This window comes from Amphibalanus amphitrite, unplaced genomic scaffold (assembly GCF_019059575.1).
Source record: "Amphibalanus amphitrite isolate SeventyFive unplaced genomic scaffold, NRLGWU_Aamphi_draft 000972F_arrow, whole genome shotgun sequence".
NCBI lineage: Eukaryota > Metazoa > Arthropoda > Thecostraca > Balanomorpha > Balanidae > Amphibalanus > Amphibalanus amphitrite.
The window spans coordinates 132,213-155,980 of NW_024882466.1; the positions used below are offsets into that span (position 1 = coordinate 132,213).

General features: G+C 49.7%; 1 protein-coding gene across 2 annotated transcripts in view; it reads left to right on the top strand.

Moving 5' to 3' along the window:
• The window catches only part of LOC122368736 (calcium/calmodulin-dependent protein kinase type 1-like), a 68,884-nt gene extending 45,244 nt beyond the window's left edge, over positions 1-23,640 (top strand). Inside the window, exons 5-9 of one of the 2 annotated variants that reach the window (XM_043342951.1) lie at positions 1,608-1,731; positions 6,431-6,571; positions 7,993-8,119; positions 11,708-11,795; positions 20,805-23,640. In XM_043342951.1, the coding sequence (XP_043198886.1) occupies positions 1,608-1,731; positions 6,431-6,571; positions 7,993-8,119; positions 11,708-11,795; positions 20,805-20,906 (582 nt within the window). In that variant the 3' untranslated portion in view covers positions 20,907-23,640. Of the gene's footprint in view, positions 1-1,607; positions 1,732-6,430; positions 6,572-7,992; positions 8,120-11,707; positions 11,796-12,821; positions 13,080-20,804 lie in introns of those variants that run through there. The other variant, XM_043342950.1, reaches the window with a different exon arrangement.
• The last annotated feature ends 128 nt before the right edge of the window (positions 23,641-23,768 follow it).

The window sequence follows — 23,768 nt, forward strand, 5'->3', positions numbered from 1 at the left end:
CTGGAAGCGATGCTGGAGGATGTTAAATAATTATACATTTTCGCTCGGCGATGCTTCCCGATGTAGCACGCAGCTTTTGCCAACCTCTTTTTGTTTGAGCTAGCAACCTTTCTTATTTATTATCGCTAGTTGAATCATGTCGCATATTTACATTGATTTAATTTTGATTCAGGACTTTTTACACGTCTCACTTGATTTAGTTCGTTTTTCATTCCGTTTTATTATTTTGCCGCACGCGCGACTGTCTTCGATAAATCTCATATTCACCTTGGGCGCTACATTCGCAATATCAATGAGGAGCGAGAGGCGGAATTTTTCCTCGCCTTTCTAGACGCTCTGTTGGCATTCTGCTGACATATTGCTGACAGTGAGCTGACGTACTGCTGACGTCCTGGTCACATTTGGAAACAGTTTCTCGAGCGTTCTCTGCGGCATTTTCACGGTTGGCTGGGCTTCGTCTCGAATTTGATGCTGTCCTACGACCTTGGGATGGATAACCGCCTCTGGAATGTCTGCGAATGTGAATCATCGGATGGAAATGACTGGTATTCCCATTCTCTGTTGTCCTAACCTGCAATATTCTTTTGTTTTTGTTGGCATTAATTTTGAACCAAATCCTTGTTATTTACTATGCGCTAAATATGAACGTTTTTAGATGCATATGATATGGCGTCGTTTGAAGCGTTCTCACGCTAGAAAGCCACGAGATTGAATCACTGGGTTGAATCGAGGGCAGAGATGGGTACATGACTATCAGAGGTCCAGTCGGTATTGGTCGGTATCGAGTAACAGCTACCATCTGAGTTCTCTCCAAGTTTGAAATTGTTTTAACGGACTTTCACTGGGTAGTGGGTAAAAGTTATTATTGGTCCACAAACTTTACTAACTTTTATCCACTACCCAGTGAAAGTCCGTTAAAACAATTTCAAATAAGCATTTACCTGGGTATTAACTATTAAAACATGACTCTTCAGTCTCACCACTCTCCAAGTAAAAATATAGCTTCAGCCAGCCAGTGCCACAAACTTTTGAAGGTCTGGCCGACATTTGTGTCTGTCGAATCTCGCATGAAGCCTAGCAAGCTATCCCACCAACAAAAAGTCACATTTCGCTGAGCCTGGCTGAGCCGACTGACTTCACACGTGTCCTGTCAGCGTTATCAAATGTGAAGCTAAGCCCTGAGTCGGTCTTTTCGAGCCTGAACTCCGTGCCAGTTTCCAGTTCCAGACAGGCGCCATTTTTGGCGTTGTCATCTTTCATTGCCAATGCGGCACTGGTTGGCGCCTTCGGGACCGTTAGCGAAAGGAACGGTGTGTCAACAGTGTCGTATTGTGTCACGCCACCTGGTCGATTTTATGTCGTTAGTGTCTGCGCTGTCAACAAATAATGTCATCAAGATATGAGGTCATAAGACACAGTCATCCTTCAGTCCCAGTCATGGTCGCTATCTCCTGTCAGAGGTATTTGAAGTCATTCCTTCGACTTCTAGTCATTCCGTGCTTTTCGCTTTTCTTCATCACCTAGTTGTGTCTTATCAGGTTTTTCAGAAGCCAAAAGAAAAGCTCGTGACTGTTCTCTGTTTGAATGTGTTTTTCTTCCTTCCTCAGCCGGAGAACCTGTTGTACTTCAGCCCGGACGAGGACAGCAAGATCATGATCAGCGACTTTGGCCTGAGCAAGATGGAGGACTCTGGCATCATGGCCACCGCCTGTGGCACGCCCGGATACGTAGGTGAGTGACGCGAATAGCGTGAACTTGCAGAACAAATTGAAACTGGCTGTCAAGAACTGACAACTTTTACTATTTGATTAAGATATTGGGCAATGCTGAGAATTTGTGTGCTGAATTTTAGTCAACTAAGTTATTCATATGCGGGTAGATCTATGCATCAACTGTACGAAGTTCTCACAATATCGGAGGCATTGTCGGCATGTCCGCGTAGAATCTATCAGATAATCGCCTGGAGACACTGGAGACCTGGAGCCATTTGACCTTAGCACAACGCTATCTCCGCTTGACTTGAAGCGTTCCTTGTGCCAATTCGTGGACCGCATGGCCTTTGCACTCCGAGGAATCCATTGGGAGCGCGACACCGGCACGGCTGACCTTTTGACCCCGAACTGTTCATGAGCCGAGGTAGGTCGTTCAGCCGGCACATGACGCCCGGAGGCCATTGTGGCGACCCAGAGGCAGTGTGTGTCGAGTCTGACCTGTTGAGCTCAAACCCCGCCCTGCTGCTGGTTCGGAGAACGTTTTAGTGATCGGGAGGCTTCTAGACTTCATGCCGGGCAGCCAGAGTGAGTGATATTTCCATTCTGCTGCAGGATCTGTGCAAAAGTAATTGAACATCGATCTGGCCGATCGATTATGCATTGTCGTTGCAGGATCAGTGTAAATCCGATTTAGACTCGGCATATTCTGAACACAGTTTCGCTCCTTCAGTGGTAGTTCATGCATGGCATTGCATGTTGCGCTTGCAATATTTATTATTCATGGCATCTTCAATGGATTTCAATTAACTCGGTACTTCTAGATCTGACAGAACGGAGTGGGTTGTTACAGAACAGGAAGCACATAAAGGCAGTGCAACAATGTCACAGTAAGACGCAAGTATGCTACAGACCTTGCATGTTTGGCTTCTTTATCGAGCCACTTGTGCCGGCTTGCCGGCTCGTCATTTGTCTCCTCCGGTGGCACAGGGCTCGCTCACCGGACCGTCCACCAGCCATCCCCAGAGCCTGCAGGTGTGCGCTTCCCAGCTCGGTCTGTTTGGCTCGCAGCCCCTCCTGAGAGCCGTGATGTGATTAATCACCGCACAGGACGACCGTGCCGGCTCGGTGTGCGTGCGCAGGCTGTTAAAATCACCCAGTGACCCCCGACCTGACCTCGATGCCACCGCGAACGGTCACGTGACCTACAGTACGGTATGAAAGAGATGGATCGATTTGGGACTACGCGATGGGTCGGAACTTGGCAAGAATTCACGAGATATTCTTACAGATCAAGTGTTCCTTCAGAAGTGTGAAATGGCTACTTATTGCTCACTTCTAACTGCGTACGTGTGGAGTGTGGAGTTCTCTGGAATGGCTCAACTACCAGAGCGGACATAATGAAGTATAGTATAAGATAGGTCTCTGCCAGAGAGGCCGGAGAAGGGATTGGAATGAGGAACCTTTTATTTCCACCTTTTCTATCACTATCCCATATCAGTATCTATTACCAGGCTTTTTCTCGGTATCAGGTTTCGCAATCTTCTAGGCGCATCTTATCACCGCGAGCTCGATCCGTCTCATCCTGTCAGACACTGACTCTCGTTACATGGAAAACGACGTTCTGCCATCCACCACTCACCATTCTACACGACTTATCCATCGCGACGCATCGGCAAGCCTCGTGGTGCACGGTAATCACAACGCTCACGTCGCTCCTCATCACTTTTACTGTAATTCTTCGTTTTTGTGTCGCCACCAATGAAGGTCATTATTATCGCTTCTCACTACATGGAGGAGAGTACTTTCACCGGAGCGTACTATCTGTAACATGATGCCGAGTTGTGTGGTGTTGTTGCTCGTAGATTGCGCCGCCTTTGTCTTGCGCCGTGTGCCGTTCCAGCTGTGGGGCGGAGGTTGTGACTTGTGATTCATAACGGGTGGTGTGTTGGGAGTCGAGCTCCATTCTCGTACTCGGGGGTCAAGTGGCACGACCTTTGACAGCAAAGAGTATGACCCAGGTGAAAACAGAATGACGTCATAGTCTGTGCAGCATGCGGCAATATGGATGCAAACTTCCGAAGGAGACGTCTGATAGATCCGTCAAAAACCATCGTGTTTTGTATCATTTTATTGGTCAGCCGTGGCACTGAATCATAATATCGTATTCAAACTTGCTATAGAAACCAATGCCATAACGTCCAAACTACTTTCAAAAGGAGCTTGGAAGGGTATCAAAATCAATAGCACTGCACCTGCAACGAAACTCGAGCGTATTGCCATTGCTGCGAAATCTGAGTGTATCGTCAGCCACACCTAGCTTCGGTCCGGTGCTGGTATCGGCATTTCCTCACGTACCGTCGTTCAAACATTACCAATAGTGATCAATAAGCCAGAGTCCACTAGCTCCAGCTCTAGCTCTAGCTCCAGCATCAGCACCAGCACCAGCTCCAGCACCAGCATCAGCACCAACACCAGAAGTCAACAGTTCAGCACCACAGCGGCGATGGAAGGAACAAAGTGGCCGTCACACTGCCTTGGGACGTCTGAGCAGCGCCGATGACCCGTGACATTCAGTGATGACCCTGGGACAGCCGAGGGCGGCTCCCGAGCGCCGATGGTGACGATAATGACCCGGTGATGACCCGTGATGACCCCTGATGACCCGTGGTGACCCATACCTGCTCGAAATTGGACCGCTGCGTCGCGCTCGATGAAGACATCACATTATGAAATGGCGTGCCGGTGTTATTGTCGGACTATTTCTACCTATGCCGACGTCCGTATGTGGTATTGGTGGTGTTTCAAAGCCATATTTTTGGGCAACAGTTTTGTTACTTTCTTCATTTTGATAAGGTTGTGCTGTTTCATTTAATGTCATATTTGGTAGTGTACGTTATACAGACTCTCACGCAATCATCATGTTCTAAGTTTGACATGTGAATCCAACCCAACACTATCATTTGAGTTAGCTCTCATCATTGTCATTTCACCTCTGAGCGGTCCAAGACAAACAAGGTCAAGTCAAGATCAAACAAAGAGCGAACACAAGCGGCTCGATCCTCGACAAACTCTACTATCTGTCTCTGTGTCACTCTATCCTCCCTCTTCCCTCTCGCCTCTTCTCCCTTCCTCCCTCTCTCTCTCTCTCTCTCTCTCTCTCCTCTTTCTCTTCTTTCTCCTCTATCCTCTCTTTCTCCCTCTTTCCCTCTCTCCTTCTTTCTCTTCCCTTCTCTCTATCCCTCTCTTTCCCTCCCTTTCCCTCTCTCCCTCCCTCTCTCCATATCCCCAGCGTCCTCCGCTGACACGGACCCGGCGATGGCCACCATCTGGGTCCTGTCCATGCGTTCCCTCGCCGCTGTCATGGACCCAGTGATGCCGCCCCCTGGGTCCCGTCCATGCATTCCCTCGCCGCTGCCGGCCGCCGTCGGCGCTCGTCGGGCCCGGCGGGCGGCGTGCCGCATCGGTCGTCCCTCTGTGCAGGTGAGCCGACGGCGGTCGTCCCTCTGTGCAGGTGAGCCGACGGCGGCCGATCGATCCAGGCGCCTCTCCTCTCGCTGGGACGCTTTGTCTAAATTTGGATCGGCGGCGCGACGCGGCCGGTCCCTCGTCTCTGCACCGGTCCTTGGGACGCTCCTCGAAATGTCCTCGAGGTGCTTCGCCAGTGGACGCTCCAGTGGCGAAGGCCCCTTTGTTCTTTCTGCTAGCATTCTTGTCGCGTAGTTGCGTCGTGCGTCGTGGCGCCTTGTCGTTAGTCGGGTGTCTCCTGGTCGACACTTTCTCAGTCCGTTTGACCCAGATCGTCTGCTCTGTTCTGTCTCTCGGCATGCGTCACCGTCACGGCTGTGCCCGTGTTTATGCAGTGCGCTCGTTTCGGGGCGCTGTCGTCGGTCAGTTCATTGCCGCGCTCCGCCGGCCGTCCCTACAGGCTGGTGTAAAACGGCCAGCGGGGTTCGGAAGACACCCATGTTTACTCAAAGGATCTCAATAAGGCCCCGTGCTAAGGCAGTGGTGAATCTTCAGCTGATAGAGCCACGGCTGGAGTTATACCGGGCGAAAAATGCAAAGAAAGAGACGGTGCGGATTGCGGAACTGAATGGAACTGTCAGATAAAAATCCCTTGTGAATGGGTTTTTCTTCTGACAGTTGAAATGTGGGATGGGTAGGGACTTTCATGTTGACATTGGTGGCTGCTGGTCGTATTAGCAATTCGATTTGGTAACTTTTGCCCAGGTGGCTAGTTAGAGTTAGTTGACTTGTGGCAACCACGGCCAACTAAACACGGTTTTGATCAGCGATAAACATGTCTTTCAGTGATGTTTGCTGTCTGCCATCATTTTATCAGTGTGTTCATCACCATTATACATGACGCAACATTATTAACCTTCCTTTGTGTGCACAATGCCCATTTGTCCGATTGTGACTTGCAGATTACTACCGTCGCCTACATATATAAATGCCCCCGATACAAGTGGCTTTAATTTGCTGCACGGTTTTGCTTATGTTGATTACGATCTCAACTCTTGATGCTGCACTTCAGGGCTATGTATATTGATGACAATTTTTCCACTGTTTTTACTTCATCCAACATTTTTTATTGTGGGCGGTGAGTTTATTATGCAAGGGATAAATATTGGTGCATTGAATGCAGGATAAACTGGATAAATACAGGAGAAATTGATGTTGATACCGTCATTAATCTGTCGCCATTGACTTTGCAGCGCCCGAGGTGCTGGCCCAGAAGCCGTACGGCAAGGCGGTGGACGTGTGGAGCATAGGCGTCATCGCCTACATCCTGCTGTGCGGCTACCCGCCCTTCTACGACGAGAACGACGCGAATCTGTTCGCTCAGATCCTGAAAGGTGAGCGGCCGACGCGCTGGACCCGGTCTCCAAACGGGTGGGTTACACACTGCAGTGGTATGCTGGACTCACGGTGGACTGGGCCTCATTAACCGAGCGCCATTGACTGCCAGCCACGTTTTCGTCACAACCCCTCCTCCTCCTTCAGTTGATGGGTTAATAATAACTCATGTGGCGGAATATGACATCATGTATTTTGAGGTGGTAGGTTAATGAAAAGTCCTTCAATTTCTAGCAGGAATCCACCGAATGTCAGCCGGCATACTGTTTTACCCAAAAATCGTTACCAGAGCTATTGATGTGCTACTCGATTCCGAGAATACTTGGATGCTGCCCTGGATATATTTCATATACTTTCTAGTCATTTATCAACTAGATCCTGTTACTTTTTCTGCAACGGCCAGGCTGGCCTAATTAATAATTAACGTAACCGAAAAACCTACCTGAACGCCGGAACGCCAGGTGCAATTATCACGCTCTGGTGGCCATGTTGCACACGATCAACTAACTGTTGCTCGCCGCTGCAATGTTTCATTCGAAATTTACGTCTAATATGCCGCTAATAAATCCTTGTTCCGGCACCGGCCAGCGCATAAATAAGCGCTCCCAATTCACTTAGGCCACCGGTGCGGTGTATCGATGTCTGTGTGGGACGGGGAGCCGGGGAAGGTCGATCGGCCGCTCCTCGGCTCGGCCGGCCCACGGCGGTAGCGGGGGGCGGTGAGCCCTGCGCGACCACTGCTGTAAACATTGTGCGCACGGCTGAGAGAGACATCCCGCCGGGACTCAGAGTAAAAGGAAAATGATTTCCAGCTGGGCCTTATGTTTACTTTGTCGATAGCAAAGGAAGCCACAAAGCATTGTTAAAAATATTGTTGAAAGACGGACTTCCTTTTTAATGTCGTTATGGTGATTTTTTTTTTACGCATGGGAAGGTGGCTCTCTGATTTCTGAGGTTGTTTCTGCTGCCCGCTGACTCGTGAGGCTTCGGCCTATAATTATTATATAATTATATAATTATATAATGATTGTTGCTGGAGGTCAATTTAGTACTTCTTTCAAAACAAGATACACCTGCATATAGCCAAAGGGCAGGTACATTTTTGTGCGTTGTTCTCGCATTTACAATACATTTGTACACCCCCAGTGTCTCATTGTTGAATGACATTTTATGCCCTGTCTTTTTACCGACCCGCAAGTTCACTATGTCGATGTTCGCTCTCTTAAAAAAGTATGTATTTGTCGACTGAAATGTGTTTGGCGTTGAACGTGTCAGAAACCGCCTTTCTCTTCATACATCATCTACAATTTAAATTGTTCTGTCGACACCAGCACCGAGCTTGACCCCAATGTTTAACCACTCCTCAGAAGTCGGACTCCATCGTTTGTTTATTTTGACTGACACTTGACACTCTCCCCAGGCGAGTTTGAGTTTGATTCGCCCTACTGGGACGACATCAGCGACTCGGCCAAGGACTTTATCCGGCAGCTGATGTGTGTGGATGCCGAGAAACGGTACACCTGCAAGGAGGCGCTGCAGCACCCCTGGTACGTTCGGGTGACGTCATTATGTGGTGACGTTATCATATCGGCCGACCCAATGGGAACCCATATTTTTAGTGAATGTCTGCACAAATCCTGTGATGTTTTTGTTACACATTGGTTATTTTAGCCTCGTATAGACAACCATACAATCACATTTCACCCCAAAGGTCTTCCGAGTATCTAAGAACAAATCAAAATCGCAACCCATATTCACGAATTATGACCATGATGGCCTCAGGCCTGGGACCATCCGTTCAACTATTCGGTCATCGCCTATGACGTCAGTGTCTGCCGCTGAGCCAGGGGACATTCAGACAATGTCGTCGGCCGGTACTATAGGCTAGAAAGCACCAATCTGTGCCAGCGAGCTGTAGTGCAAAGGTCAGTGATGCCATTGGTAATGACATTGGGCTGGGGATTGGGTCGATGGAGCGCCACAAACGCCAGCGCTACGCCAGAATGGTGCCCGGTGCACGTCCGCTTTTTATTTCCTCGAGAGATTGCAAAAGGAAGCGAGTGGGAATACTGTGGAAATCGGTGTGGGAATTAAAAGTTTATGTTGAGTCATGAATGAAGAAGGAGAAGTGCCGGAGGGGGTTGCTATGATGCCCCGTGTCGTCGTTATTTGCTGAGTTGTGATGGTTCGTTTGTTGTTTGGAGCAGGCGGCGCATTTAAATATGAAATACGGCCTGTGATCAGGACATGGGCGCTCTCATCGTGTCGTGCATTGTCATGGCGATTCGTGACATTTGTTTTCCTTCGCGTTCACATTCCATGTGTGATCCCGTTGCCCATGTCCCGTTCTCATATTTTTGGTCACTGTACCGCAGTTTTTCCAATTGTATCTCGTCCTTTTTACGCCCCTTTAAAATTGATGCTGCTTTGCCCGAGATACGTTTACAAAATGTCTCTTCCCCTGAACTGCTTAGAAATTTTTGCTTGCCGTGTGGTTTTCTCCGTCTTGTCTTTGTTTTTACCCGTGGTACCCGATTCTTTATCAACTTCACAGCAATACACCCAAGATTACTTTACCAATAAATACACCCTTACTCCACAGTGTATCCTTTTCTAACTTCACTTTACCCATTTATCTATACTTCTCCCAATCCCCACCACTGTCCTACACCCTCGTTCCCTTTTCTCCGGACCCATTACCCTCTGCCTCGTTGGGCCGGAAGGCGCCAGAGCCACTGATGTGGCGGCTCTGGTGTTCATTAGCCATGAGCTCCAACACAGAGTAGGCGGCGGCGCAGGGGGCGGCGGGCTCGTTCGTGTTCTGTTGTGTGCGTGTGCGGTGCTGAGTGGGAGCGACCATGATGGATCGGTAACCCCGCCCCTGTCGGGCCCACACAATGGTCCACAGTGTCTGACTACCGCAGACAATGACTAGTAATGATGGACAATGACGTGCATGGCCCAGTTCAGCGACATTCAGAGCAACGGAGTGTCGGGGTAATGTAGACACGCTCGCTGCTCATGGTTGTGTGTCGGATGATCATGCGCGGTGCTCGGAGAAGCTTGCATTTTTTAGTTGTCTTTGGTGATTATTGGAGATAATTTAGAACGGCGGACATGTGATGGTAAAGTTTTTTTATGAATTTAAACGGTGGACCTGCACCCTAAAAGTTGACTTACTGTGTGTGATCTCATGGGCAGGATCGTTCTTTTTGGTACGAATACGATACGCATGAAAACAAAAAGCAACATCATTAAATCGATGGCCTGAAACTAGCTTAGAAATATCATTCGGACATTTCTGAAATGTTAATTAACTTATTAGCTTAGGCCGTATTCTTCTTATATATGATTGTCTTGATGTGATAATTGCGTGTCGCTGCACTCGCTAAAGCTTCAGCATATTTAATATCAGCCATCTACGCTCGGTCTGCTGGCTGGCAATCAATACCACATCCAGTCACGGTTCTACGAACGGAAGTCAGCTCCTGGCTCTGAGCCGTGCTTACACCTCGAGAGCTGCTTGCCGGTGGAATATGGCCGCGCTGTCGCACGGATGTCTCCCCATATCGACCGAGAGTGCTGAGCGTCGGCGACTCGTCACCGCGCCGTCCGCTGTTCGTATTCCGTCAGACCAATACAGCGTTCGATACACATCACGTATGCCGCGGCCGCTGTCCAGTAGTGATCAGTGTGTCGAAAGCTGGCCGTATCGATACCAGAAGCACGGCTCTCTGGTCCGGGGGGGGGGAGGGAGAGCGTCGACTGCGTAGCTCCTTATTCATGCATGACGGCTGGCAGGCGCGGCGGGTATGGCCCCGCTAGTGACGCACGGCCGTGTGTGGGCCGTGTTGACCCGGTGTTTGTCTGTGTGTCTGTCCTCGCCGGCCGGTACTGGGGGCGGTGTTTACCTCTGATTTGTTTAGGTCATGTGGCTGCAGCACTGGGCGAGGTACCATGAAAAGGGTGTTTGGGCAGGGAAAGGTTGGCGTCGTGTGGGACGTAAGCAGGTAGTGCAGAGTTTAATTAGATTAATTTTGATAAGTTCTTCCAGTGACTTCCCTTTGTAACTTTAGTTTGTGCTTGTTGTTCGTGCGCATTTACCAGGGCAATGTATAAATGACGGTGACGCGCGCCATTTGTAGGATGCTTTGATGTATGATTCAGTGGTTTTATATTCAAAATATGAACACCGGTGTAATGTCTTTCTTATGAAAAAGGATCGTTCATACTGGTGAACCTTTCTGCGCTTCCAGCTGACGGACTTATGATTTTCATCATCACTGCACCGCCACTCTGAGTCTCATTTGCTCGGCTACCGCCGCTGGCATAATCTGCCGAAATTCTGAGACTTGCCGGGACGTCATACTGCCTCTCCTCTCCTGGCGACGAGCTCCGGGTGGCGCTGTCGCGGTCATTACCACCGTGATGGGAGTAGTTCTCGGCAAGACACCTCGTTACCTGCGACGGCAGCCCTCTCGTTTGCCGCATCGCGGTCGTCGGCCGGCGCCATCCAGGCGCGTCCGATGCGGCCGACATTGACATTCATGCTATGTAAAACGAAAACCCTCTGTGAAATGAGCTGAAGGCCCTCGGAACCATGCTCCTCGGAAGCCATCAATACAAATACTGGAGCAGTTTACATACCATGAATGTCAATGCGCGCAGGCCGCTGGACTTTGTAATGAGGCTGCCCTCGTCTGTCAGTCGGAACGGTGATCAATGTTGATGGCGGCTGCATACCAATTGATACAAATTTGGAACGAATTCTGCAATTGATCGGCAGCGCTTCGTAACTTGTGTAAAAACCGTTGGATTTTCTTGCCCGCTTCGATGGTCATCGATTTACGTTATGGGAGGAAACGTAAACTAAACGTGCAATGAGATTTAGAAAGTGACAAATATGGCTCTCGCTATAGAATGAAATATGTCTTCTCCTATTGGGGAAAACCCTTCATCAAGGCTTGTCATTGATCATGTCAGAGAAAAATGAATGGTCACATGATCCGAAGCACGTTGTATATAATGTATCTGAAGAAGCACTGGGTCGTGCGCACTTGGACGGTGTGCACTCAGTGCAGTGCACAAAATTTGTCTCAACCCGTCTTAATAACCCGCTCCTCTTTTCCCCTCAGGATCAGCGGCAACACAGCGCGTGACAAGGACATCCACAGCTCCGTGTCGGAGCAGCTCAAGAAGAACTTTGCCAAGTCGCGGTGGCGGGTAAGTCAGATGCCTCCTTTTTGTCAGAAACATGTGTGATTCGCACGTTTTTCACGAACTTCTCTTTTGATCGGTTTATGCAGTTGTTTAAATCCGCAGTTGGAGTGCTGTGTGGAGTTATTTACCCTTTGGAGATCTTTTTCTTCATAATAAACCTTATCCCTGAATAGGAGTTAGCTTTTCTATGGATGCAGAATGCAGCTTTCGAGAAATTATCGTGAGGTGTTTTCAGTGTGAATGACAGTTTGCTTGTAAATATTTTCATTCCAATCCGGTTTCATGCTTTGTGTATATGCATACTTTTTCTAATCTCTTCTCGTCTACTATGGCGATCTACTGTTAAGAGATTTATTTGCGACATTTCATCTTAACTACCTTCCGCTCCCTTCATGCTGTAACGATCTGCACCATTCTGCTCGAATTCAGGCTTTTCTATTATCTATTTCTATCATACCGAAACTTTACTGATACATTCTCAATCTCAATGCCTTTCTCCATACGTTTCAACACTTCGACCACCATTCGTGTGTACCGATGAAAGTGTGTTTGTGGGTATTGCGTGTGACGCTCACGAATGTGCGATTGGTGGTGGCGTACCCATGTGTGTGTGTGTCACTCTGTATGGAAAAACACTCTTACCCGGGACCGGATCGCTAACTATCCTATAGCGTGACAGCACGCCTGTACAGGCCCGTGGACCATCACCAGTCATTACCTCACATTCAGTTCGTGTGAGAATCGAACGTGATCGAGGCTATCAGCACATACTGCGACACCCAACGTTACATTGGGTGGTGTTTAAAGTGTTCTGCCATACACTCTCACAGGGTGTAGTTTATGCACTCTCAGAGGGTGTGAATAGGTGTGGTGTGACTGCAGTTGGGTAAAACTAAACCCCACCACCATTCCAGCTCACCCCACAACTTACTATCGCTAACCGGACGCGAACTATAACCACACTGTCCGTCCCTCGTATGCCTCCCGTCCCTGCGGACCATGACCTCTCCGCGGGCTGGCCGTGCGCAGCAACTGATGCACGCCATAGTGATGGTACACAAGATGCAGCGGATGCGTCTGAGCAGCAGCAGTATGGACGTGGAGTCTGCCCGGAGTGCCACCGGGGGCCCGCGGGTACCGGCACCCCTCCAGGAGCACCAGCCGGCCGCCGCCGACGCCGGGCCTACCACAGGTCGGCTGGAGGAGAGCGTCCCCGACTGCACGACCGGGCCGCACGGCAGTGCAGATGTTGCACTAAAGAGCTGCCGATGAGGATGCATTGTGTGCAGCGCTGACGATTGGCGGAGCCAGATGTGCCCTCTCTCGCTGGTCGTCGCATATAGTTTGGTGTCTAGATCCACCGCCTGGGATGAGATATATGTGTAGTTTAGACGCTTGGATGCTCCTCCCTGCACCGCTCATTGTTAGAGACATGGTATTGAGTGTCAGTCTAGCCTGCCTGAAATGGAGCTGGGAACTCATCTGTCTATCAGAATGTGTGGGTGTGAGAGAGTGAGAATGTGAGAACTCGAGTGGGTGACCATCAACACCATGTGAGTCCGTAAATTATCATGTCCCATTCTCTGCCCATTGTGTATCCATGTGTGTATGTATGTGTCGTAAACTCCTTTATGTTTATCGCCCTGGGACCTCTGTGTGACTAGCAATCTGTCACTGCCTGTGTTTAGCTGCTCTGACAAACAGAAGTGCTCGCCAATATCTGTGTCTGCCCGCGGTTCTAGAGCGCCATTTTTGTCTAGCCTAGTGAGAGTAGTGTGAACACCAGCAGGGGACGGCCTGGTAGCTGAATGGGTAGTACCTATATGTGTTGGTGTTGGCTGCAATCGGTGTGACTGTCTCGCGTAAATCAAGTGTAATTAACTTAACTAAGAACACATTATTTTCAGCTGAAAACATACAAAGTGCATTGAAGCACATTCGGTGCTATCAAGTACCAAAAAATAGTAATGCATTCGGCATGATCCTGAGTTGATCCTCAGGCATGATCCTCAGACATGCTAATGTCTGAGCATACTACCAATGATCTCATCAAAGAAAAATGCGATAAGCCACGCGCATAAAAACATAAAAGCGCACAAACACATAGATCAATGACAAGCAGATGCAAGTACTGTCTTTGTTTAATTAATTATGGATAGATCCGCATGCGGTCGTCGGCTGCTGACTTATCCACAGCACAGGCCTGTCACTGGTAGAGACAGGCAATTCCATGGAAACGACATTAAACACAGTGGCGGCGACGGGTGGTGAGGTCACGTTCCTGTGGTCGCCGCCGGCCGTGACACTCGCAGTAATTGGTGCGCCCGCCCTGTACGCCTGCTCCTCACTTGCCAACTCCCCCCCCCCAGACAATGGCAACGGCACTGGCCAGTCCCTCTGGGATCCCAGCACCACCCTGCGCTGCCTAATCCCAATCCTTGCTGTCGCTCTTCCAGCCCTCTTTAGCCTCCTACTGCACTTTTCAGTCACTCTCAAAGCTCACCTGCGCTTCCCAGGTCTCCCTGTCGTTTTCCCTGACCCTTCTCGTCTCTCGCCAATCATCTGCGACGCTCCGCTTTGACAGTTGACATTCTTTAGTCCCTCCAGTTCTCGTCTGTCCTGTTATAGTCATGCTCGAGTCCTATAACCCATTTAGTCCTCTCGACACTATCCAGGGAGCACTACCCTTTCCCAGCTCTCCAAGTTCTTCCTGTCCCACGGCGCTTCTCAGGTTCCACGTCCGCTAGCTGTATTCTTCCCATCTCTTTGTAGTGTGGTCGGGCGTCAGGCCTGGCACAGCCCCGGCAGTGCTCTGGCCCCAGCTAGCTAAGTGCCGAGCGGTGTCCGCGGCACGCGTGCGATGTCCATTTGGCGGCGCCAGCGGCGGAGTGCGCTCAATATCAGAGGTGTTTACCACACAACAGACCGCCCACTGCTTCTCCCAGACCCCTCCCCGCACGTTATAGACCATTCCCCCCGCCCGCCTCCCAGGCCTCTCCTTACACATCGTGGTCGTCTTCACCACACCTCAGAGACTCCTCCTCACACGTCTTAGATCATCCTTGATACCTCCCCCTTACCTCACAGGCTCCTCCCATCCTCTGTCTTTTCTATGTCCTGTTAGCGACCACAGCTCTAACGACACACGGCGGATGCCTGTTGCAGGCTCGTCTTTCGTGAATACCATGTCTGCGGACACTGGACATTCCCTGGCCGCAGACGACGGCCAAGGTCTCCGGAGATGCACCTAAGTGCCGGTCTGAACTGCGTCTAACAATAGCACGTCTGCGAGTCGCAGTCGGTGGCCGGGTCGGCGCCGCTTGCGCCCACTCGGCCCCGTCTGAACGGGCTCATCGCGACGGCATTGCTCTCTCGCTGATTGTGCTGAGCGTGATTGCTTGGGGAGTGCGCGAGGCTCGTTTTGGACTCCAGGACGCTGCACAATTCGTTCAGGCGGCTGAAAACGCCGCACTAGGGGTCGACAGGGTTTGATCTGGGTCATGGAAAGAACAAGCAGTCTGCAGGGTGAGCGCTTTATCTGCTGCAGGCTCGTAGAGATTTGATTTGATTAGACTGTTGGAATGAGTTTTGGTTTTGGTACACCGGATGAAGGATCGTTATCCAGTTGACTGAGCTATACAGACCATAGAATTTTCTACGTGACCGCCGATGCTGTGCTTCCATGCATTCTATGTTGGTTGGAGTCAAAGACGACGGATGTGGCCCGTTCAGAAAATCGCATCTTACCAGAAATCACTTACAATGTTTTTACGTTGGAAAGGGTGAACTTGAAAAAACCTAAGAAATTACAGGTAACCCTTCACTGACTTTTACTTCAAAGAGTAAGTTAATGCTATTCATTTCATTAGCCCAAGATAAGAGAGGCATTCGAGGATGGGGTAATCGTTAGTTACTCCAATTTTTAAAACTCTATATAAGGTCAGCCCATGACCCTCACTTTGTCAGATTTAGATGGTTCAGGGTCTCTTAGGATTTTTGTGGAAGCCACGGCTATTTAATCAGTTCAGTGTGCCAAAGCTTTTTAAAGTCTAGCGATCCACTTCTGCATACCCCACATCAATTTATCACCGCTCGGGGACCGAATGGGACGTTTGGTAAATGAGACCCATTCGTTGACGCTTAATGAGAAGGTCCTGATTGTTTCACCGTCGCTGATTTGTGAAGCCGCATACAAACGACGTCTTTGGTCTCGCTGCTGGCCAAATGAAAAGGATTGATTATGCTTTCCGTAGCTCAGGCTTCATTGTTTGACGGAGGTCAGAAATATTTGAATTAAATTGGACCGACCACCAGCAAGCTAGGCTGAATCCTATAGTCGCAGAGAGAATCTTTTCATCACGAACAGCTGAGATAGTTCGATGCTATGGTTTTTACTTTTTGGTTTTGGCACGTAGGCTACCTTATTTGCATGGCCTGCTCTGCTGTATGCCCTGATTTCGATAAACAGTACTTCTCGTAACCATCTGCGTAAGAGGAGTCACTTCGCCGTGCGGCGTTTTGTTCGATCGGCGGGAGGGTATACTGCACCGCATGGCATATGCAAAAACCCGTTCATAGATGGCGCTAGAGACAAACGCCTGAACCTATACTGTACCGCAGTACACACGGGCCGGCCTGGGGCGCTGCACAGTGGGGATTTTTCCGATCTAGCGCCTATTAATTCAAAAAATATTTTTTTGATTTTTGTTTATTTTTTGTGTCAGTAGGGCTAAGAAATGTCTGAATTTTTCATATATGGCATTGTTTTATCTGTATGTCCACAGCAAAACTAGGAAAAATGCGCCCAAAGTTCACACTCATGCGTGATTACTCAATGGGCTCAGCAAGGCCCGAAAGTATAGCTCAATTTCATTGTCCTGTCCTGTTGGTTTTAATCTTGCGAGGTCTTAAAGTTGCATATCGTCTGAAAGGCACCTTTATTAGGAATGGAATGGCAAACAGAAAGTATGCCACAACCTTACTATGGTCACAAAAATGCCCTTTACAAAAAACCCTTACAGACACCATATTGAAGGAATGGTATTCTAAATAAATGTAGGAAATCAACAATGTTCACACTTTTCCACTCCGAAATATATCCTATCGAATTCGCCACTTTCTTCTGCACAAGACAACGCCTAGTTTGGCTGCCGAAACTTGCCTGAACACGGAATATTCACATTAGAGTATCTTAACACCCCACTCGAGGAGCGCTAGGGCAAACAACACGATATAGGTATGTTCCGGACATAGGCGAATAATTTTACATCGTGATTTATATGATGCATATTTTCTGAGACACATTCATAAGGAATAGGATGACAAGCGTGAATTATACATACCGTAACCTTATTAACCATCGCACTTGTGGGGAGGGGGAGGGGGAAGGGGTCGGATAAAACCCCATGGTTTTCCGCAAATTACTCGCGCAAAAAGCGGCCGATCGCGCCAAAACTTTCGGTACCCTCGAGATCATCAATTTTACATCTAACCTAAAAATTTCATGACTCTGACCCAACTGACCTTTGACCTGTGGCATATTTCTCGAGACCATGTTTGGCCGGAATCGCGATTCGGCGTATGCCAGCTCACATTATCCGAGGTTTCCAGTCTTTTTGTGGTTTTAAACGTTCAAATATGTGAAATGATGTTGGTGCCATGCATAATGGTGGGTGTCAAGGTCACGTGAAGGTCAAGTCAAGGTCATTGACCTTTTGATGACCTTGGTTCACTTTTTCGAGTTTTACTTGTTTCTAGGGTAGTTGTTGGTGCTGATTTCGATTTTAGCAGCCATTTGAATATTTACGAAGTAGTTCTAGTGCCTTCGTTCCATGTTACGAAGCTATCAGTAGTAGGTGACACTTCTATGGATGGCCGGCAGGACGCCTACTAATTGATCTAACCTGACCTGACCCGACCTGGCCTAAATGCATAAAGACATCGTCTGTGATCAAAACTAACATGAAATTCGTGATCAGCACCCCAAAATACCCCGTAACACCCTAACTTTGCGAAGTTTCAAGAGGTCTCGATTTCCCAACTTTAGTTTGGTCATTAAACTGACTTGGAAAGTCAGCTTATGACCTTGGACTTTGAAATTGGATATATTTGGCCTAATTTCGTCATAGGCAGCACGCTTGACTTTTCCGCGAAGCTCTAGCTTGATCAGGGGCCAAACGGCTGAGCGGGGGTCCAATTAAACCCCCTATACTATGTTGATTATGCACATTTACAGGTAAAATTCTCACCAAGACTCACCAGCCAACATCTGTGCACAATCTGGCTACAATTCTACCTATGGTTTGCCCTCTACGAATAAATACGTGCTAGATCGGAAAAAATCCCCACTGTGCGCTGTATCGGCGCCGCGCGGGATGGATTATCGTGAATTCACCTTAGCCATGTGTTATATGATGAATAGATATCTGATAAGCAGCTGAAGTGGAATCATTGCGAATTATTATCAACTTTTCTTTTCCTAAGCCTTAGCAACGACTCTCAAAGCTTCCGTTTCAATTCTTCGCCTTGCTTTCAATTACGTAATTTATCTTTTCCACCACATTTCCTATCTTGAACCGGAAAGCTATAAAAAGCTCCCCGTGAAGGTCAGTTGACCGATGACCAGCGCGGCGTATCAGCTCGTAGAGCCGTGGGGGTCAGCAGGGGGGGGGGAGGGGGGACGCGCCGGACCGGCGCCAGGCTTCAGTCGGCACGTCGGCCGCAGTCGGCGGCGGCTCAATACCCACAGCCGCCCGACCGGTGCCGGGCGTCTCCCTGAGCCAGACGGTCTTCCAAGAGCTGAGCCATGACTATCGATCACAATATTTATGACACATTCGTCAGCCTTACTCAGTTGTCTTGTAACACGGGTGTCTGTCCTGTCCCAGATCAGGCTCCTCCGCCTGTCCTATAGATGACGACAGCTGTTCCCCGTCTGCCCTCGGGCTATGAGACCCCGGGTCGGCCGGGTCTCCACCCGGAGCTCTGGGCTCGATCGGTCGCAGCCGGCGGCGCAGATATTCGCAGATTGAGCGACATCGACTGCCGCCCTCGGCCAGCACTGAGCGCTCTCGGCCGGTTACTGACCCGCCTCTGACAATGCCGCCGGCGATATGCGTGCGGCAAATGATACCCGGCGGCCGGCGCCAGCGACGGTCGATGTGCCACGCGGGACGCAAAAAGCGGGCGAGATTCGTGTCGTTACAGGGATAATTTTCCGTTTCTACCGTGGCTATATTGATTTGGGTATGCAATTATGCATCCATAATTCCGTATCCTTGCAGCATAGGTGCTTACCTATTGGCGCGATAAAAATAAAAACCACAGCTTTACATCGCTTTGGACTTTGGAGACTGAACGGAAGTGTGCTCAAGACGAAACTCACACCGCCGCTGGAACATGTGCTGTTATGTGCTTTATGATAAAAGTATCGGCTACACATTTAGACGTTCCAAACTCTAAACTCGCTTATCATACAATGCCTTATTGGTCTTACATGATTACGATATATGTCCTAAAAATGTAGACACATTGGTGCCGCCTCAACGTCCCATCCATACCCCGTATGTTCGATTTACCTTCCAAATAGTTATTCATTTCCTCCCCTGATGATTGATCAGTGATTGCTGTCGATATTTATTCTCCCTAGTACATCTCATCAGCTATCCAGGATTATTTCAAATATTCTCACGCTGCTGCTCAGGAGACTCGGCTCTTTTAGGCCGACATACATGGCATAGTGCTCCAATGAGCCGACGGCTCCGCGGTTTTAATTAATCTCACCTGCTTCCTAATCAGTCCAAAAAACATCAGCATTGACCTTTGCTCTCAGGCCAGTGTCCTGTAACCTCCATAGTAAGATCGATTAATTGCACCACGCAGCGTTTCAGCTCCCGCTGCACGCACGCGCACTGAACACAGCAAGGCATGTCCGTCCCGCTGGGGATGATGATGCGGCCATTTGGCGATGATGTCGCGACGGTTTAGCACACGCTGTAAAAAATGCGTGCCCTGGCTGAGCTCACTGCTGCGGCGGGCTTGCCGAGCCACTCAGGGCAACGTGTTCATCTTGCTTATCATGTAGGAACGATGATGGGAATGCTAAGACTTAGGAGCAGCTCATGTAGACGCTTCGGTCACGGATATAAGCGTAGTTGAATGCTCGAGAAGGAATGTTTGTTATGTGTGCTTCTAGAAATCATAACTTCTGTAAAGTCGTAGAATGCAGTTAACAGAATAAGCCGTTCCGCAGAATTCATAATTGTGTCCGTCCAACTGTTCGTTTTGTCGTGATGATCCCCTCTGGACTATTAACGGCCATTTTCCAGTTTCACGGGCACTGTCAAACGACGTTAGATTCGCTGACCTTTGAGTGACCTTTGGTCGTTGATTGCGCTCTGGCTGTGACTTCCCATGCCCGTGTTCCCATTTATCGCCGTTCTGTGTGGGTCCCTTCCCAGCCCCTCGGCGTATGCCCACAGCTTCCTTCCTCTGATGAAATGGTCTTGCCGTGACGATATTTGGTCGTCATTTGCTGCGAAATTGTCGTCTTCGACGTTAGCTGTTGCATAACTTCTATTCTTACATCTCACTGTCATTCCAACAGCGCTTTTCTGTCAAATACTTATTCACAGCCTTTTTGGCTTGGTGTTGCATTATTTTGTCCTATGTCTGTTATCACGACATGTGTTTTAGACACATGCCGAACATGCCCCTTTACCTTAAGACATGTATCATATGCATCTTCCCGCGTACTGCTATCTGAAAAAGTGTCTCCTCAGTGTCATGGGCATTGGGTTCCCATGTGGGCCGCGCTTATCTCGCCTATATCAATTCCCACCGCCATAGACCCCTTGGGAACTGTGTCTCCGTCCGCCATAGGCCCCCTCTGACGCCGTGTGGTCGTTTCTATCTAATAGAATGTCACGAGGCAATCATAGACCGTCGCTGGCTACGTGTGTTCCTTTCCGACCCTCATAGACCGTCTCTGACGCCGTGTGTCTGTGTCCACAGCAAGCGTACCACGCGACGGCGGTCATCCGTCAGATGCGTCTGCTGGCTCTCAACAGTAGTCGCTCGCCGTCGCGTGAGCGTAAGGCGGCCAGTGACCAGTGATGGCGGCGGAGGCGCGCGCCGGTCGCCGCCCATCGATCGAGCGTCGACGGCGACGGAGCGCGGCCCGACCGACGCCGGGCGTCCGGGCAGCTCCGGGCGGGCGGCGCCGACGGTCGGAGACACCGGGCGAGGCGCGTCGGGAGCGACACTGATAGACAGAGACCGCTCGGCGGGGCGCGGCCAGACGCCGGCGGCCCCGACCGATGTACAAAGTGCACGGCAGAGACATGTGTCGGCGTCACTGGTTATGCATTCTGGGGCGCTCCTCTGCTCCGCGCGGGCCGCGGCTGCGGGTCGACCTGTGCCCCGTCCCCGGCTGAATCACGGTGTCCTGACCCACTGCCCTATCCCGACCTGAGCTGGTGAGGCATGTCTTGACGGACCCTTTTTGAAAAATCCCGAGTGAAACAGGCGTTCATGGAAAATATTTTTGAATTTATTTTAAGGACATAAGCACATATGTTTGCTTCCACCTTGAAAAACGTCTCCGTGCGTGTGCAATGCTCACACATAGTTAACTTATTTATTGATTCATACATTCTCAATCGATCCGTAAGAGTGCGTCCCTTTTCAGAATTTGACGTCTTGCAGCATTGATGGTAGCTGTGGTAGCTCGTTCCAATGTCCGATATGCGTCGTCACAGACCCTGTCTTTGGGCAGTGTAGTGGCACTTGGACAGTCGGTGGGATTTAATGCTCAGTCTGACCTGACTTTACCCACCCTTCCGCTGTAATAGTGCCCGGTTCATGCGACTCTTTCCGGCGACCAATTCTATTTTTGCTATACCTATATTTTAATGAGATCGATATTGGAGGGAAGCTGTGCCAGTCTTTTCTCGAAGACTGTCGTAGTTCTGGTGATCATGGAAATGTCGTAGTATTTTCAGTCGGCTGACGTATGTATTAGAGGCGTGCTTTCATCAAAATGACCCTATAGTTAGGTGTTCGTGGCCCCTACTGTGACCCTAGACAACTTCTGGAAACGCTCATTTAAATTGGCGATGCACGCCACAGTCGATGCATCGGTATAAAATTGCTTTGCGAAGAACGACTTAAAGTTGTTAAGTTGTCGAACTGAACAGCGCCCCAGTTAACGGTTTCATTAGAGCATTCGCAATCTCTATATGTCTGGTGATCAATGGGCCTCCTTTCGCATCATACTTTTGTTTTCTCTTGATCGACGGTCGCTTTTTGCTTACTATTCAAAGCAGGTCAAATGTTCGACATGTTTGAAGTTGTTGATCCCGATAGAGAGTAATCAGGAAGGAGGCACGTCCCTCTACCTAGCCCCTACGGCTGAGTCACTGAAAATCTCCCAACCCCGAGACACGGTAGCCGCGAGTCCTATACGGCCTTCGTCGGCGTGTGAACGCAGAGGAGCCGTCGGATGTTCAAGTCCCTCCCTCTGTGAAGGCGTTGGCCGCGTGGCAAACAGACCCTGACCTCCTCTGCCCTGAGCTACCGCCCGGCGCGGTCCTGTGACCACTTGTGATGTCGCATCGCTGTCGTCCTGTGATTCTTATTCCAGTTTGGCCTCGTGCGCGCAGTTTGCAAGAAAGTTTGCGGCGCAGTTATGGCAGAACGATAGCAGCGCAGTCTGTTGCGGCGCCTGGAAGCGCAATTTGTTGTTGGCGCTGGTAGATGGCAGCAAGATCGCTCCTTTTTCCCTGAGCGACCGCGCCGTGCTACCGGTTCGCAGCCAGGGTGGCGGCTGTAGATAATCCCAGATATTCTATTCGCGCGGAGGCAATGTGAATTGTCGGGCCTGCGCGCCTATCGTGTTCAGGGCGTCTGTGTTCAATTATCTATGCTGATGCACGGTGAAAGAACACATCTTGTTCTGTTCATTTCGAGATAATCCTCGTTCTGTTCACCACAAAATGTCTGCCTACCACCCCTAACGGCGTGGTGAATTCAGCTCGAACTCTCCACCATCAGACTTGCCTCCGCTTCCATTCTGTGCGCCTATCTATCCAACGTGAGCTGCCAGTCCTCAACCACTGTGACAATCGGGCCAGCGCACAGGGCGCTGGTTGACCACCTATTCTAAAACTTCAGCGTCCGACAAAACGGGGACAACCCGAGTTCACAGGGCAGAGACCCTTCAGAGGCACGAGCCTGCAGCGCGACTCGTGATGTGTTTTGCCGCGGGTCCGTGCGGAGGGGGGCGCTCGTTCAGGCTTTGACAGATGCAGCTGGCTCGCGCGGTCGCTCGGTGTACGTGGTGCGTGCGAGTGTGTCGATATTTTACTATACTCCAGGTCGAATGTCCACTCGTTGTTCTAACATTCCGCGCTGCTCTGACTAGAGTGCGGCCGCCCGCCGGTCCGCCGGCACGGGGCAGAGTCGCGGAGAGGCCGCCAGTGATCACGGAAACTGATATTTCTCGCGATGAGCCCTATTATCTGATATCACAGCTCTCCTTAAACAGAAGTCAATTCACGTCGAATTACTTTCATAATTTGTGCACCTATTTATTTGATAATGCAATCACCAACACTTCCACGCACTGTATCAGTTTCCGTTCACTTTTGGCCGAAGCTGTGACGGTTTAACGCCGATTTTCCGTGAGTCCGCCTCGTCTGTGCGATTTCGCCTCTGCTCTGTCCCATCGGTGCTATGCATCGACTGTGTATCTATAGAGAGCGAGCCGAGACCGGCTCGGATCACGCGAACGTGTAAATACATACTCTGGACACGCGGCCTCGATGTGAATAAACCAAACTTCCTTTTACGGCGCTCTGTTGACTGCTGATGTGGCTTAGATTGACGGGACAGGCAAGACTAGAGATATGATGCAATGCGCACTGCAGTAAGTTAAGCACAAGTGAGCACAATATCTTATATCTTATATCAATATCT